The following is a 17,624-nucleotide window of genomic DNA, read 5'->3' as shown; positions in this document are numbered from 1 at the left end:
ATCTGTTCTGGAAATTTACTAGCATTTGTTACCCAGGATTTCTGAAGTGCTGGTGACTGCTGCCCAGTAGTCTTGGTGGGCAAAGTTACTAAAATGCATCACGAATCCTTCTGGTGTTTGCTTGGGCTATGGCAGGGTTTCTGGACCTTAGTACTATTGATGTTTTGGGCCAGATAATTGTTGCGGATGATTGTCCTGTGCATTGTAGGATGTTTAGCTGCATCACTAGCCTCTACTCGATTCCAGTAGCACCCCCAAGTGATGGCAATCAAAAACGTCCCCTGGGAGGAGTAGGGGATAGACTCTCTCTGGTTGCAGAACACTGGGCTATGGTGTTGAGATCTGCAGTGATGAGCAGCTTTAAATATGTGAACAGAAGCCCAGGCGTGGTGGCTCACACTTGTAACCCCAGCACTTTGGGAGGCTGAGGTGGGCGGATCACTTGAGATCAGGAGTTTGAGGCCAACCTGGCCAACATGGTGAAACCCCGTCTCTACTAAAAATATAAAAATTAGCCGGGCATGATGATGGGTGCCTATAATCCCAGCTACTCGGGAGGCTGAGGCAAAGAAATCACTTGAACCTGGGAGGTTGAGGTTGCAGTGAGCTGAGATCGTGCCATTGCACTCCAGTCTCGGGAGACAGACTGAGATGCCGTCTCAAAAATAAATAAATAAAAATTAAAAAGTGAACAGAGAAATACCCGTGCAATACTGTGTCTCATCCCCCAAAGACGGAGTCTTGCTGTCGCCCAGGCTGGAGTGCAGTGGCACGATCTCAGTTCACTGCAATCTCTGCCTCCAGGGTTCAAGCGATTCACCTGCCTCTGTCTCCGAGTACCTGGGATTACAGGTGTGCCTCACCAAGACCAGCTAAGTTTTGTGTGTTTTTTTTGTTTTGTTGTTTTTTGCTCTTTTTTTTTTTTTTTTTTTTTTTTTTGAGACAGAGTCTCACTCTGTCACCCAGGCTGGAGGGCAGTGGCACAGTCTTGGCTCACTGCAACCTCTGCTGCCCAGGTTCAAGCGATTCTCTTGCCTCAGCCTCCCAAGTAGCTGGGATTATAGGCACCTGCCACTGCGCCCGGCTAATATATATATATATATATATATATATATTTTTTTTTTTTGTAGTTTTAGTAGAGACAGGGTTTCACCATGTTAGCCAGGCTGATCTTGAACTGCTGACCTCAAGTGATCCGTCCATCTCGGCCTCCCAAAGTGCTGGGTTTACAGGCATGAGCCACCAAGCCCGGCTGGTCTCATTTTAATGTAAGCTCTAACTTCTGTATCACTGCTTTGCACATTGTAGATAACCAGTGAACATTTTTTATTGTATAAGAAAAAGTAAAATAAACAAAAATATGCCAAAGCAAATATGATAAATACACATTTAGTAAGGTAAAAACAAGTATTTGATAAAATGTGTAATGTAGTCTAGTAGCTTTATTTAGAAACAGAAAACAACATAAAATGTTGACTTGAAACATTGCGTATGCATATTTGCCATGTAGACAGTGAGATATGGAGGTAAACTGCTTTCCTAGTTTTGTTTTGTTTTGTTTTTTGTTCAAAAGGAATTCACTCTCCCCTTGTCCACTGTTATAAAATAGCAAATGGTGATTAGCATCTATGCTGTAACCAGGGACACTGCTGTTCCCAGCTGGAATCTGTAGGTTCTTTGCCTGCTAGAGATTGTGACAAGAAGCCAGTTAACATGGAGAGGTGGACATGCTCAGTCTTCCCCAGAAAAGGACGTGAAACAGTAGGACCATCCTTCCAACCCATGACCTATATCTAGAGGCATTCTTTTTTTCTTTTTTTTTTTTAAACCGGAACAGAAATATCATCTAATTCTTTCTTTACAGAGAAGTGGTATAAGGAAGTACATTCTGGCCAGGCACGATGGCTCATGCTGTAATCCCAGCACTTTGGGAGGCCGAGGTGGGTGCATCACCTGAGGTCAGGAGTTTGAGACCAGCCTGGCCAACATGGTGAAACCCCTCGCTACTAAAGATACAAAAATTAGCCGGGCGTGGTGGCACACGCCTGTGGTCCCAGCTACTCGGGAGGCTGAAGCAGGAGAATCGCTTGAACCCGGGAGACGGAGGTTGCAGTAAGCCGAGTTCACTCCATTGTACTCCAGCCTGGGTGACAGAGCGAGATTCGTCTCAAAAAAAAAAAAAGAAAAGAAAAAAAAAGGAAGTATATTCTAAGCCCTTGAATTGATCTTGGCTTTCTTCATTATTTTTACAAGTAAAAATAAAAACTTTGATATTTCTGATGTTCTGGGATATTATAGGAATGATACCACTTGAATTCAGCTTTCTGAGAAGTCTGGTATTTTCATAGTCTTAATATGAGTAAGAGAATTATGATCTTGGTACTGGATCTAAGGCAGAGGTATCGAAGCTGTTTTAATGTTGCTTGAGATAGGACAGAACTTCAGAGTAAAATAAATGTGTATAGACAATCTGTTCAATCTGTTCAAATTAAGTTGTTGAGCTGTATATTTGAATCTTAAGACTACTAATTTTGTTGTATCTGTCTTTTCCCAAATATATGTGTACTTCTTTTAATAAGCCAAAACCTGTGCAACTTTTACTAATTCTTCCCTAACTGGTTCTTTTGGAAAATGATTAAATCTTGTGTCTCACGTTTTGACATATCTATTGCATTTAAAAGATAAGGTTGATCATGCTACTTCTCAAACTGAGATATCCATTCGAGTTATCCAAGGCCCTTGGAAAACAATCGTTGTTGAGTCTGTATGGGGGGCCTGAGTCCCAGGTGGTGTTGACTCTGCTGGTCCGTGGATCTATTTTGAGTAGTAGACTCTAGTAGCATCTCCTGCCTTCCATATGGTGCAGATTTGCAGCATTGAGACAGGAAGTAAGAAACTGAAAAGGAAAACCATTCTTACCTTTGGTGTTATTGTTCTTGGTATATTACAGATACCAACAAGTATGAGGCAATCCTGAGACATCTACCTACTGAGCTTTTCTTTCCTTAAATTCACACCTCAAGACCAAGGAAACTGAAAAACTCTTACAGTCTCCCTACATGTGTTCACTTGTGCCCCTATTTCCTGTTATTAACATGGTAGTATAGCCAACTCCTGCTAGGCTGTAAAAGCTAATTATTACAGTATAGAGGAATTTTGTAAGCCATAGCCATTAGTAGCTTGAAATACCAATGGTGGGAGTATTTATACCATGGCAGTTGGCATACACTGTAACTCAAGAGTGTTCTATTTGTTTGCTTTTCCAGACAGTGCCAGTTTCCCAGCATACTCCTGTCTCTCATTCAGTAAGAAAAAGCACTTCCCCTTATTTTCCAATACAGGACATGATAGCCCAAGTTTTGAGCTTCTTGTTAATAGCCTGTTGCACACTAACCACGCAGCTCAGCGAAGAGCAAGTTTATTCCCATAACAAACAGGAAACAAAGGTTTAGGAAAAACCACAGTGGTACCCTTTTGTGAATGTTCCCTAACACCGTCACAGGAGTCCTGATTAGTCTAAATACTTTACAAGTAAATCTCCTTCAGGTGGCATTTTATAAACAATCTTTCATCATGGAGAGATGAGAATTGGGTCAGGTATAATTAGAATGACAGATGTATTGGCTAGCCTGAGAGAATTAACGCAATTCAGTGAAAAGGCTAGCCAACTGCGGATATCTTCTAGAGACTTCCGTGACAAATTAGCACCCATCCTCTTGTACTGAAGCAGTGCTTTCATTAGCATGCACAGCTGTTTGCATCATCTTTGTTTGTATTTCAATCCATATTTGGAGCTTAAGTGAGATTTGTCATAAGACTTCAGTTCAAGCTTGCTTGCCTAATTTTACATGCTTCTATTTAGTAAAATATAATTACTAGGTCATAAATATTTGATAATTTATTGCCTTATTAGAGTAATTTTCTAAACATGTTTTTTGATGACTGCTTGCTACTACGTACAAGCACTTGATAAATGTTCTTTTCTATTAAAAGTACATGGTTCCAGAATTGGGAAAATCACGTTCTTAAAAAATAACCAGTTTTCTATTGTGTTGACTTTTAAAATTTTTTCATCAGTAGAATCAAATGCAAATAATGTCTACTTATTTTTCAACAGAATACAAGTTTGATTTTAATAACTTAGGCTCATGAAATGTCACCACGTAGTAATACTTAGAATTACAGCAATAACTTAGGCTAAAAAAATAAAGTTGTTATAAACTACATTGAGCTCAGACAGATATATGTATTAATTATGTAAACATTTATATAAAATGTATATAAATTGTATGTTGTATTATATAATTATATATTGTAATATATAGTATATAATATATAATTTATAAATATAAATAAATTATAATATATAATTTATAAATATAAATAAATTATAAATATAAATAAATATATTTATATTTATAAATTATAAAGTTTATATATAATATATTATAATCTAATATAATTATATTTATAAATTATAACGTTTATTTGAAATATTGAAGTTTTGTATACTTAGTGGATTTTAATACTTATGTCGTTTTCATTTTATTCCACTGTTACATTAAGGAAGTAACTTACTACAAAAATAAATTATATTTGTCTTACATTTGCCCTTTTTACTCTACTTAAAATTGGAGAAAAAGAGTTCAAGATAGGGAATTTCTGTCAGAAAGGAGAAATAGTTGTATTATGTGAAGTTTAGATATTCTTGTAGAGTATGGAGAAAATAATGCTATAAAATGTTGCCTTTTAAAAAAAAGTTCAGAAAATATAGTTCCTAGCTCTCTCTAAATGACTAGTTTGATTGTGACTGCTTTCCCAAAATTTGTAAATTTAAAATTTATACATCACATGGAATATAGTTTTATTTCACATACATTCCAGTAGGCTGAGAATACTTGAAATTCAATGATTAAAAATGAAATAATAATAACCAGCTTTGCTTTATTCTAAAACCAGCTTTATTCTTTATTTACCACTTTATTTACAGCGAATTATTTGCTAATCTGTTAACTTTGCTTCATAAGAAGGCATTATAATTATCGTACATTTGAAAGTGGAGATTTTCTCCCCATTCTGGTTGCCAGTTTCACAGCTGTGTTCATTCTAAATTTATTAAAACATGTAAAATTAGCTTTCTAACCTTGGTTGTCCACAAAGAATTTCACTCCAATTTGAAATATCTATTCAGAACTAATTTTTTGTGGTTGAGCATTATTTTTTGAACAATGAATTGCATAATCATTTTGTATAATCCAGGGAGCTCTGGCTTAGATTCTGTATTATTTTGTGTTATATTGATTTTTAGAAAATGGAATGTAGCGTTGACACGAGCACAAATCTCAGCAAGGGCCTACCTTACAAAGATAAAATGCATGGAGTTTGATGAGAAGCACATAATTTTGCTTTGTGTTTCGTATACACCAGCATTTCAGTGTAGTAAATGGCATTTTGTCTTGAAGAGTGAGCAGAGTTGTTACAAAAGAAGGCATAATGCCTCCTTGCCAGCACAGTTCAGCTAAGTGAATATCAGAAAAGCTATTTGTGATCTTGAAAGTGTAAGAAATTCAACATCAATAAAGGATTGTGGTTCCTTAGATAGCCATGTAAGTCTTTGCCTATGTTTCTAACATTTCTATTTAAGAAATATTCTTGCTTTTATTTTTCTGAACAAATTTTCTCCATTATTATCTCTGATATTTACTTTGAACAGAAAGGTGGATTGGAAATCAAAAAATAAGTTTGATTTCAAAAATGATTTCAAAATGTTAGTTTTCTCAGTATTTTACATTTTGAGAAGAGAACAAAGAAGGCAGATGAAGAGTTTTTTGTTTTTTCTTAAATTTGTTTTCTTTTCAACTTTATTTTTAATTGACATAATAATTATATATAGTATACATTTTGAAGATACGGTTTTAATTTTCACAGGAATCTTATTTGGGTTTAGTTATATAAGGTCTAATTTTGCATCCTCTACATTTAGTGGCTGATTTATAAATTTCCACTGAGTGATAATAGTAATTAATGTGAAACAGGTTTTTTGCTGATGTTTTTAGAAGTTTCAGTAGATTAGGAAGGAAGAAATTATGCTATTGAGAAAAATAGAAAATGTAAACATAAGCATTTGAACTCTCTCTTGAGATATTTTTATCTTCCATGAAACTAGATGCGGCTTATTGAAGATGTGTTTCAGGTCTCAGTGCTCTAAAACGCTTCTACTTGGTGAGCATCTTGATTGGTTAGATCTCTTACTAATATCCCATTGCTAGAGAGGGATGTAAAGGAAATTTTCTCAAACTGAGATTTCCAAATCTTCCAATCTCTGAGTCAAGTAAAGAGACAAGGTTAGAACTCTTAGGCAAACTGAAAAATCAATATTCCTATATTATTATTATTTTTTTCCTTTTTTGACACCAAGTCTCACTCTGTCGCCCAGGCTGGAGTGCAGTGGCACTATTTTGGCTCACTGCAATGTACGCTTCCCGGGTTCAAGTGATTCCAGTGCCTCGGCCTCGCAAGTAGGTGAGATTATATGTGCACGCCACCATGCCGAGCTAATTTTTGTATTTTTAGTAGAGACAGGGTTTCACCATGTTGACTACGTTGGTCTTGAACTCCTGACCTCAGGTGATCTGCCCACCTCGGCCTCCCAAAGTGCTGGGATTGAGCCACCATGCCTGGCTTCCTATATTCATTTTTTTATGTGGGCTTTTTAAAATCTTTTCAATAGCAAAGACTTGACACCAACCCAAATGTCCATCAATGATAGACTGGATTAAGAAAATGTGGCACATATACACCATGAAATACTATGCAGCCATAAAAAAGGATGAGTTCACGTCCTTTGTAGGGACATGGATGAAGCTGGAAACCATCATTCTCAGCAAACTATCACAAGGACAGAAAACCAAACTCTGCATGTTCTCACTCATAGGTGGAAATTGAACAATGAGAACACTTGGACACAGGGCGGGGAACATCACACACCAGGGCCTGTTGGGGGGTGGGGGGCTGGGGGAGGGAAAGCATCAGGAGAAATACCTAATGTAAATGACGAGTTTATGGGTGCAGCAAACAACATGGCACATGTATACCTATGTAACAAACCTGCACGTTGTGCACATGTACCCTAGAACTTAAAATATAATAAAAAAGAAAAAAAATTAAAAATCTTTTCTTTGAGACAATTGTAGATTTACATGCAGTTGAAAGAATTAATATAGGCCGGGCGCGGTGGCTCACGCCTATAATCCCAGCACTTTGGGAGGCCAAGGCAGGCGGATCATGAGGTCAGGAGATCGAGATCATCCTGGCTAACACAGAGAAACCCCGTGTCTACTAAAAAATACAAAAAAATTAGCCGGTGTGGTGGCGGGTGCTTGTAATCCCAGCTACTCAGGAGGCTGAGGCAGGAGAATGGCGTGAACCTGGGAGGCGGAGCTTGGTGAAGCCTGCAGTGAGTGGAGATAGTGCCACTGCATTCCAGCCTGGGCAACAGAGCGAGACTCTGTCTCAAAAAAAAAAAAAAAAAAAAAAAAAAAGACTTAATACAAAGAGACCCTGCATAGTCTTCACTCAGTACAGTATCACAACTATTAAATTGACATTAATTCCGTAACACTGCTTTAACCCAAGTCTATGCTGCTGCTTCTCCGTGTTCACTTCTGAGAGGCACTGGCCATTTCTTGTGTGCTTATTCATACTTTGTGTAAAAGCATTAGCATCATACATCGCTGATGCTGACCCTACCCTCAGTCCCAGCTTCTCCCAGAGTAGGCTAAGATTCTCTTTTCTACTACATGGAAAATTGTTCTGGAATAATAAAGGGTTAGCAAAAAAGTCAGAGAAAACAAACAGTTGCATTCCCTTTCCCTGTAGTAGAGTAGGAATATAATTATGAGTGATAGAGGATACGTTCCATTCCTTTCCCAGTCCTCTCCGAAGTCAGCTTGACTGCTGTAGGAAGTTGCTATTCTCATTATTTCCCTGAGGGAAAGTGTTGGGAAGTGAGAGGTGAGGTGATGGGGAATCAGGGTTGCTGACAATTGGGGGAATTATAACGAGAAGCTCTTTTTCACCAGGAGAGGGGTTGCATGTTAAGAGAAGGCCTGTCTGCTCATCCTCCATGTCAGCAGATGAGAACCAGTTGGACAAGGTAGCTGTCTCTTAGAGATTGAGAAGTAACAAAAGCACACTGTCAGTCCTGTTCTTCCAGCCTCACATACGTCTTCTCTATACATTATGTATTTGACATTAAATTAACATACACTGTTACACCCATTCCTGACCGCATTATCTCAGGTAGCCTTTTGTATTTGAGTATTGTGGGATCTGTTGCTATTGCCCATGATGCCCACTTGGACTCCACCAAGGCAGTGAAACTCTTGGGGGCCATTCAAAGTCAAGAGTGCCAACTGCCCCTAACAGGATTGGGAGAACCAACCAACACTCCCCGAATAGGGACTAACTCACTCTTTTCTTGGCCTTTATGAAAGGAAGGAGTTAAGGCTCTTACAGCTGTAGACTCCAGCAAGAGTTGTAGGCTCAACGTGTAGCTTATACTATTTACTTAATTAACATGTAAATGGATTTTGAGTTCTGTATGCTTGTTCTAGTTGATTAGGGCTCATTTAGCCTGGCTTCTACGAATTAGCTATAACAAATGGTTTCATAGCTGTTATAGAATGAGGCAGAAGGAAATAAAATGAATGTAGCATTATGTTTAACTAGTGGTATAGGAAAATGTTAATATAATGCCATTTAGGTTCTGGACTGGGGAGATTGTGCCTTTATCATAAGTAAGAAATTGTTGCTAGGTCGCACATAAGGGCACATATTTATCATGAATCATCTCCTTCGATCATCATTCTTTTATCCCATTACTTGACTTGCACCCATCCAAAATTCTACCACTTTTATTTAATATATAGACTCATAAAGACAAGGTTTGTGCATCTGCAGAGCTGTGATGTTCACTGCGAGGCCCGTGGCACACATCTATAAGAAGACACATATTTGGTACTCTAAGATGATACTTTTTTTTAATGCCAAAATGTGAGGGTCAGCATAAATTGCCAAGGCATGGTGAATTTTGTTGCCAATGCTCCCGTGACTATGGGGTGAAGGGATTCTGTGCCTCCCTTGGTAGCAGTGACCACAGTGCTTGCAATCCCAGTGCCAATTCCCGGCACAGTGCAGGCTCTGGAGGCACTGCTGCCCTGCAGTCTTATTGGAATTAACACTGCCTGAGTAAGAGATTAATAATGGGTATTGTTGTGTCTTAGAAACGTTAAAGAGCATGTAACATGAATATGTACACATTGGTGAAGGAGATACAGAGAAGGAAAGCAAAGTGAAGCTGTAGATGTTTGTTACAACTGAAGGTAAGCTCTGGGAGCAGAGACCACTGCTGGCTATAGTTGATGGGATCCTCACATCTAGGCATGGCTTTGAGCTTCACAGGCCAGAAGCTGCTCTGTCAGTAACTCAGAGGGGATATGGTCCCTAGAACCAATTCACTTTTAATAAATCAGGGTGCCAGTCCTTTAATTTTGAAAGATAAATAAAATTGCGAAGTAGATGGGATACTTACGTCAACAAGTTGGTTGGGTTTCATCCTATAAGAGTATTGTGTACAGAAATCCAATTTGCTTTGGGAGCATGGACTTTGAAAGCAGCAGTACTGAGTGAGATGGCCTTAATGATGGATGATAATGAGGTTGATGCTTTCGTAGCCACGTTTCCATCTGAAAACCACGTGAAGAGTGTCAGATCATCTTCATGTCCATTGCATGGCGCATTTCTCCTGCGGAGTGTTTGACACCTTCTGGGCTTAGTGCTGACTGTCCCTCCTGTTGACATCATCGTGATGGTAGCAACCTCTGGTTTTACCAGTACTTTATTGCATCTACTGAAAGAGCAACGTGTATAGGGAAGTAAAACAATAGTTAATCCCCATTTGTATTGACATTGTGGATCCTTGTCTTTGATTGGCTAATTAGAATCAATCTGTTGAAGGACCAGTGGCAGTGGCTCACGCCTGTAATCCCAGCACTTAGAGAGGCTGAGGCAGGTGTATCACTTGAGGCCAGGAGTTCAAGACCAGCCTGGCCAACCTGGTGAAACCCCATCTCTACTAAAAATACCAAAAAATTAGCCAGGCGTGCTGGTACAAGGGTAATCCCAGCTACTTGGGAGGCTGAGGCACAAGAATCACTTGAACTCAGGAGGTAGAGGTTGCAGTGAGCCAAGATTGTGCCACTGGGCGACAGTGCAAGACCCTGTCTCATAAAAAGAAAAAAAGAATCTGTTGAATATTCCTAGCTTGGAAGTAATGGGTGATGCGTGGCTTTCATCTTTTAGAAAGGTGTTTTTTCCTCTGTCAGTAAAACTAAGAAGACATCTGTGTGTGCTAAGGCGTCAGTCTAGCAAGGGCAGGGCACAAACCCAGAGAGAGAATTGGGCTGTTGTTTCGCTTCCAATAAAAATGGGATATACATGGGAAGTAGAGTTATAATTCTACTCAGGATTGACTTTATACATGCAATTGGATGGGTCACTGATTGACTTTGAGGCAATCAGGGATGAGTGAAACTGATCTTGGAGAGGGTGGCAAGACATGTTGACAGGTAAGATGTGTTTTAATGTATAACAGTGCGTGGTGTGTATTAATCAGTTGGAGTTGATTGACTGCGTTTTATTGTTTGGAACATTCCTGCCCAAGGGTCAGGTAAATATACAAAATATACAAATAATACAGATTTTTAATACATAAATATCAATTAAGTAGCATAATTAAATAATACATTGTTATAGTTGTACTTAATGTGTATGTAAATATATACAAATGATACAGATTTTTAATATATAAATATCAATTAAATAGCAGAATTAATAATACATTGTTATAGATGTACTTCATGCATATGTAATTAAATTATTAATGTATAATATATAAATACATATTTTAATGTACAAATAAAATGGTCTTAAATCGGAGTTAATTTAAGACCATTTATATTAGTACATATCTTAATATACAAATGAATGGTCTTAAGTTAATGTCATTGAGTATAAGTCACATTTACAGATATGACATGTGTTTCCAGATAAAGTCAATGGACAGACAGCTTCCAACACTGGAAAACATTCAAAATATATGCAATTAATTTTATATTTGAGTTAAGGCAATCATTTATTAAGGAAAGCAATCAGATGTTTGTGAGGGCTTAAACTTTCGCTTCATAACCAAAGCAGTTTCCTTACATGAAAGTTGACTTCTTAAAAAGAGAAGTTTATTTTTTATAATGGAGAATTGTTGTGATGTGCAGACACCTTCCGTCATTTCATACTCATCTAAAAGCAGCCAAATGATCTTTTCACCTTTGGCCGGAATCCTTTTGTTACTACCGAGTCCTGCACTCATTAAACCAGATGAGAGTGCATGCTCCGAGAGGTGTAAATCTCTAGTCCTGGTGGCCAGTTAAATTCCTCAGTAAATGTTTGGTAGATGCTGCCTAATAAACCAGTCCAGGTTGCCACTGGGAGGATTAAAAGAAGTAAACATGTATACATGAACAGAGAGACAGTGCCTTTTCATGCTAAATGTGGTTCCCCACATCTCCTCTGATTAGAGGTGTGCTCTGAACAAGCCGAGACGGGGCCATGCCGAGCAATGATCTCCCGCTGGTACTTTGATGTGACTGAAGGGAAGTGTGCCCCATTCTTTTACGGCGGATGTGGCGGCAACCGGAACAACTTTGACACAGAAGAGTACTGCATGGCCGTGTGTGGCAGCGTCAGTAAGTGGACCCTTCTTCGAGCCTGGCCACCTTTCGTCTCTCTCGCCACTGACTCTGCTTTTTGTAACAGATTGATTTTCCTGGTTCTTGGGAATGGGCCTGTTGCTACCACTAACCACATTTCTGTCCACTTCTCTAATTGCTCAGAGTCTCCGCAGTATGTTCAATCATGAGCACACCTCTCCGTCTTTCCCTGATAAAGCATGGCCATGGATGTGTTCTCTTCCTAGCTGTAGCACATATGTCTTGCAATCCAGAGGGACTTTTGAGTGCTTCTCTTTTAAACAAAGCTGGAGTGGCTGTTTTGTCTTCTGCAGCCAGCCGTTTCTGCAAATGCATACTTATGTGTTTGTCTGTGTACATATGTGTTCATGTTTATGCATGTGCACTACCTGTGCAGATACTGTCTACCACTGGAAGCCTGGCTGATGCAGCTTGAGTTGCATTGATAAGGTGTATGGCTGTGATGAATACCTTTAAGTTGGTTCATAACATGTCTTTTATTGTGCTGATGAGGGAATGTGATTGAATTGAGCTCATGCATCTCAAATGCCGGAGGGTAGAAATGCCCGTCTTGCCCCCTCCGAGCTCAGCACACAGACATTTGCCAGGTCAAACTTCTGCTGCTTCTCTTGAAAGTAGAAGAAAACTTTCGACTTAACGTGAGAAACTTTCAGTGACATAAGGCTCGAGGAACATAATTTTCTTTTTTTTTTGTTTTTTTAAAGACAGGGTCTCATTCTGTCTCACAGGCTGGAGTGCAATGGCGTGATCTTGGCTCACTGCAACCTCCGCCTCCCGGGTTCAAGTGATTCTCCTGCCTCAGCCTCCCCAGCAGCTAGGATCACAGGCACATGCCACTGCGCCCGGCTAATTTTTTGTATTTTTGGTAGAGACAAGGCTTCACCATGTTGACCAGGCTGGTCTCGAACTCCTGACCTCAAGTGATCCACCTGCCTTGGCCATCCAAAGTGCTGGGATTACAGGCGTGAGCCACTGCGCCCGGCCAGAACATAATTTTCAAAGTCTTTCTCTTGAACATTAAGCTTTTCATAATTCCGGGGGATAAAAATATGAAGTCATGATGACTTAAGTGCATGATGAAATTTTCCCCAAAGAGGTAATTCTCAGGAGGTCCAGTACCAGATGTGAGACTTCATGTCGTTAACAGACTTCCAAGTGAAATTCCCAATTGTGCTTATTTATTTATTTGTTGTTGTTGTTCATGAGTAGGAAGTATGAACTACTCAAGAAGTAATTATTCAGCTCAGCTTGATAACTAAAAATGAAACTCAATAACTGTGCATTACTTTTTTGAGAGACTCCTGCCTAATTCTCCGCTGTGTTGCAAGGGTGGCAGCCACATTTCCTGCCTGAGATTCCTAGGGATTATATAAATTGTTTTGCAGCAAGATCTTAGGATTAAGCAAAACAACAGAAGGACCTGCACCATTAATACCCCCACTGTAAAGGAGCCCAGGATCTAAGAGGAATGTAATGGAAAAGCTCCTGTTGGTCTCCTGCCATCGCCAGTGAATGAGATGACTGCTTCAGTCCCCTGTGTGAACAGGTGTAGGAACTGGTAACCTCAAGGGCTTTTTTTTTTTTTTTTTTCCTGGCTCTGATTGGATGATTGCAGCTTCTGGCTCAAATGACTCCCTTCTTCAGTTTCAAACAAAGCAGTCAATTAGGTCAGGTATTGCGAACACAATGGAGAATTCTGTTGCCTGCAGCCTTTGGAACAAAGGCCTTTTGTTACAGTGATTCTCACTGGTTTAGCCGGTGGGAGAGGTTTCCTGGCAGATTTGCAACTTTTTTCTCCCTTTCCCTGGGTGGATTCATTTTCTGAAATATCATATATATTTTTTGGTAATAAGAGATTTATTTGGTTTTAATTATTAGCAGTGATGAATTTGCTTCAAGAGATTAAAATTCTCTCCACCTCACCCCAGTACTGCCATCCCTTCCCCTAACACTCTCTCCCTTTGATCACTTTGGGCTGGGAGTGACCAGTGGGCACCTGTCCAGGTGTCCTGGGTGGCACACAGTTTGCTGAGGGTTTTGCAAAAGGTCGATGCTCCCAACAGAGATGTATTAGATGAGGCTAGCTATGCCTGATTTTAGAGGGGAAAGGTGACAGAATAATGTATGAAGAAGGCAAAGGCTGAAGATGAGTTAGATGGGTGGACAAGAATAAGTAGAGAGTATAAGCCTCAGCAAACAGCCAGAGCCGAGAGCCACATGCTGTCCTATGAATGAGTGAAATAAATGGAGTTTTTGTGAAAAAATGCATCGAAGGGAATTGGGGATATTTGGCACAAAAGGAGCAAGAAATCCTCTTCTGTGAAGAAACCTGCTGTTACTCGGATATACTATCAGAGACAAAATATCCAGCATTCTCAAATGTTAACTTCTTACGAAAATAGATCTTATGTTTATATGTTCATTTTGGTTTTGTTGGAGGGACCAAACCTAAGTGAGTGATTTTGTTTGTTAGGTTGTTTTTTTGTCAGTGGACTCATGTGCATTTCAGCCATCATTCCCATGTTTCTCTTTTTGTTTTTAGTTATGTTCTCTTATTTTTTCCATAGTGTCCCAAAGTTTACTCAAGACTACCCAGGAACCTCTTGCCCGAGATCCTGTTAAACGTACGTTGTCATTCACCTGAGGGAAGGGAAGAGGGGAGGAGGATGCTGCTTGGTTCACATAACTCCAGCATCATCACCTTCTTTGCATGGTTTTGTGTTTCTTGAACACCTGTCTTAGTAAAATGTTTCTTCCCATTACCTTGCTTGTAATTACATCTGATTTTGCCAGACAGCTTGAGATGTTGGGCTAAGAACATCATTGACTAAGTTTCTTCTATTTCTGACCAATTTCCTTTTTATTTAGTCTGGTTTTATTGAATATTATATGGACAACATCATTGTATTGTATTTGCCATTACTATTTTATTTCCTAAAAGCTATCAGTGTAACTGAGAGCAGGCTTAGCCTCTCACTGCTTTTGCAGAACTGAAGAACAAGGGCTAGGTGCAGTGGAAGGAAAGTGACTTTACTTAGCAAAGCTAGCAATGGGGAAATGGTGCAGACTCCTGCCTTAAAGCAACCAAATTTTGGATTAAAAAACAAAGGCTTAAAAAGGGGAGCTTGGAATGCAGGGCATGAAGGAGGGGTGAGGAGGTGCTGCTATACAGGACTTGTTCCAAAGACTTGAGTTATTATCCAGTTCGATAAGTGGGCTGGCGCATCCCGCACAATCGGGTTGTAAATTAACTGCAGCCTTGAGGTGATCTCCTGATGAGGGAGAATTCTGAAGGTGCCTAAGTCAGTCAGTGGAACTTCTAAGCAAGCATTAATAATTTTAATAATAATTATAAGCGTAATTAGATAACGGAAGCGCTGTGCAGGGAGTGCCTGGTGGGAAGAAAGCAAAGGTTACCATTTCATTACTAAAACTGGAAGGAAAAGAAAGGAAGAAAGAAAGATCTTTAAAATAGAGTACTCGGTTACATCAAGATGCCATGATTTAACAAGAGACTATAATATATAAGTAGCTTGTTTCCTCAGAAAAAGTACTTAATATTCATGTATTGTAGTACATGGACTAATTCGTACACGCAGATTTCAATTTATGTGTGTTATAAGACCCGGTTTCAACTTTAGACATGAAGGGTCACTTTTAGACATTAGGAACCCCTCTTTCTCCTCTCCCAGAAGGCATAATGGTAGGTTAGAGGTGCTCACCTTCTGACTAGGAAGTAGAGAGAGAGCCTCGTACAAAGAAATGCATTGTTCAACCACTGCAGGCCTTACTTACAGTGTCTTATGTTTTGTTTTTATTTCAGTTGTAATATCAGACGAGTTTAGTTTTAAAATGTGGTTTTAGTACTCATATTTGAATTTGGATTCCATCCAGAAATAGATTTATCCAGTGTTAGGTTAGGGATGATATATGCCATTTATGCTTATGATTGCTGGAAGAAGAGGCACAATTTCAGTTGTAACTTAGGTATTTTATAATTAGCATTTGTGTACATTATCCTGAAAAAAAAAACCCTCATCTCAAAACTGATGAAGCCAGTTATCTTTTTTAAAGATGATAAATTATAGATGAAGGATTAGGTATTTTAAAAAAGACTGCATCCTAAACTATAAAGTTTTTTAATGGCCTCCATAAAATATTCAGAATAATTCACATTATGTATAACTTTTGAAGGATGTGGTTTGTACTGCTGCAACATAAACGTTTCTTTTGCTATTGTGAAAAAAGCATTTTTCTCTAAAAACAGTGTAAGTACAGCAAGTGGGTTGACACAGACTAGGAAAAAGCTCTAGCTATTCCACTATAGTGTTGATAATACATAGGTACGCATGTTGAGTTGCATTGTACCGAGCATTTTCACAGATCATTTATTTTTCTTCAGAACACTTTGTGGGCATTTTCCTCATTCCCTTTGTACATACGAGAAAAAACGAGGCTTCAAGAGCTTAGTGACTTGTCCCAAGCCATCGAACATGGCAGGACCAGGCTTTGAAACCCAAATGACATTTTGGCCGCACTCCACACCAAATGGCTAAGCATTTGGTTCTGACATTGTTTTGCCGGTTAGTGAAATCACATTTGCGATTCAGAAGCACATTTTAAGAATACAGAAAACAGTGAAAAGAGGATGAAGAATGTTAACATTTTTTCCTAAATGCCATGAATAGAGCACGCATCAGTAAATTAAATGTCTTTCCCATTCTTTTATAAAACAGTGATTATTTTTCTGTTTCATTTTAGCATTTATAAGAATTCTATTTTTCCATTTTTAATAACTGATGGAAACAAGCATCATTGTTTGATAAATTTATTTTCATGCTGTACACGTAACTACCACTTTCATCATCCACTGTTCCAAACAGATACTGAAAGTCTCTTTTGTAATTTTCTCCTTCCCAGTAATTTTCTCCATCTACTTGCAGTGTATTGGGGATCCTGACACCTTTCCATTCTAGGAGGATGAAGTGATTTGGGCAGCTATATTTTCTTGTCTACCTACAGAGACTATTCAATCACAGCAAGTGAAGGGTTTTGCAGTGCTAGTACAGACAGACAAGGAAAAAAACATATAATTTCTAGTTATTTATAGCCTGTGCAGCTATGTGGTCTTATTTATAGCAAACTGCACATTTGATTTGAAAAAGTCATGGTCATCTGGAAGTCAAATTCAGATGGCAGACTCAATTCAGAGAAAAGGAGCTGAACTAGAAGGTAAGCAAGCCTGTTAGGCTGGGCAACTTGGACTTGACTTTGCTCCTTCATCAATCTAGAGCCAGTTGGATGATATTTCTGCACAAAGGTGGTTGGTTTTACAGGTTGCTCAGTCTAAGCTGCTTCTAGTCAAATAACAAATGTGAAAGGAGATAGAAAAAGCTCTTCAGTTGAACTGATAAAAGATTACACTTAGGGAGAAAATGTATGATGGTTTGCATTATAAAAACAATAATTTGCCATAAATCAGGCATTTCTAGGTTTCAAACTTTTGTCATAAAAACCAATTTTGAGCATTGCAATTTTAGGGACATATTTTATTGTTGTTATTTTAAATAAAAATCTAAACCACAAATATAAGGCTGAGAGCTTTCATTTTATTCGTGAACATAGGAATTCAAATCATTTAAAAAAAAACCCCTTTCTCATTTGGGATAAAGAATCTTATGAGAGCTGAGTTAATTTCTGACATTAGTTTTGCACCTGCCCATTTGGGCTTAGGACAGTTCAAAAAGTTTCACATTTAATCTTCAAAATATAGTATTTGTAGACAATAAAATTATATAA

At 38.7% G+C, this 17,624-nt stretch overlaps 1 protein-coding gene across 6 annotated transcripts in view; it reads left to right on the top strand.

Annotated features, from left to right (window-relative positions):
- APP (amyloid beta precursor protein) overlaps positions 1-17,624 on the top strand; it is a 284,471-nt gene that overhangs the window by 159,102 nt on the left and 107,745 nt on the right. For 2 of the 6 annotated variants that reach the window (XM_008969774.6, XM_055105200.2), the window contains 2 exons: positions 11,634-11,801; positions 14,393-14,449. The exons of 2 other annotated variants lie outside the window; for them this stretch is intronic. In XM_008969774.6, the coding sequence (XP_008968022.4) occupies positions 11,634-11,801; positions 14,393-14,449 (225 nt within the window). The remainder of the gene's footprint in view (positions 1-11,633; positions 11,802-14,392; positions 14,450-17,624) is intronic. 2 more of the 6 variants (XM_008969775.6, XM_055105201.2) reach the window with 1 other exon arrangement.

This window comes from Pan paniscus, chromosome 22, assembly GCF_029289425.2.
Source record: "Pan paniscus chromosome 22, NHGRI_mPanPan1-v2.0_pri, whole genome shotgun sequence".
In the NCBI taxonomy this organism is placed as follows: Eukaryota; Metazoa; Chordata; class Mammalia; order Primates; family Hominidae; genus Pan; species Pan paniscus.
This window is presented reverse-complemented; position numbering and strand designations above follow the sequence as displayed.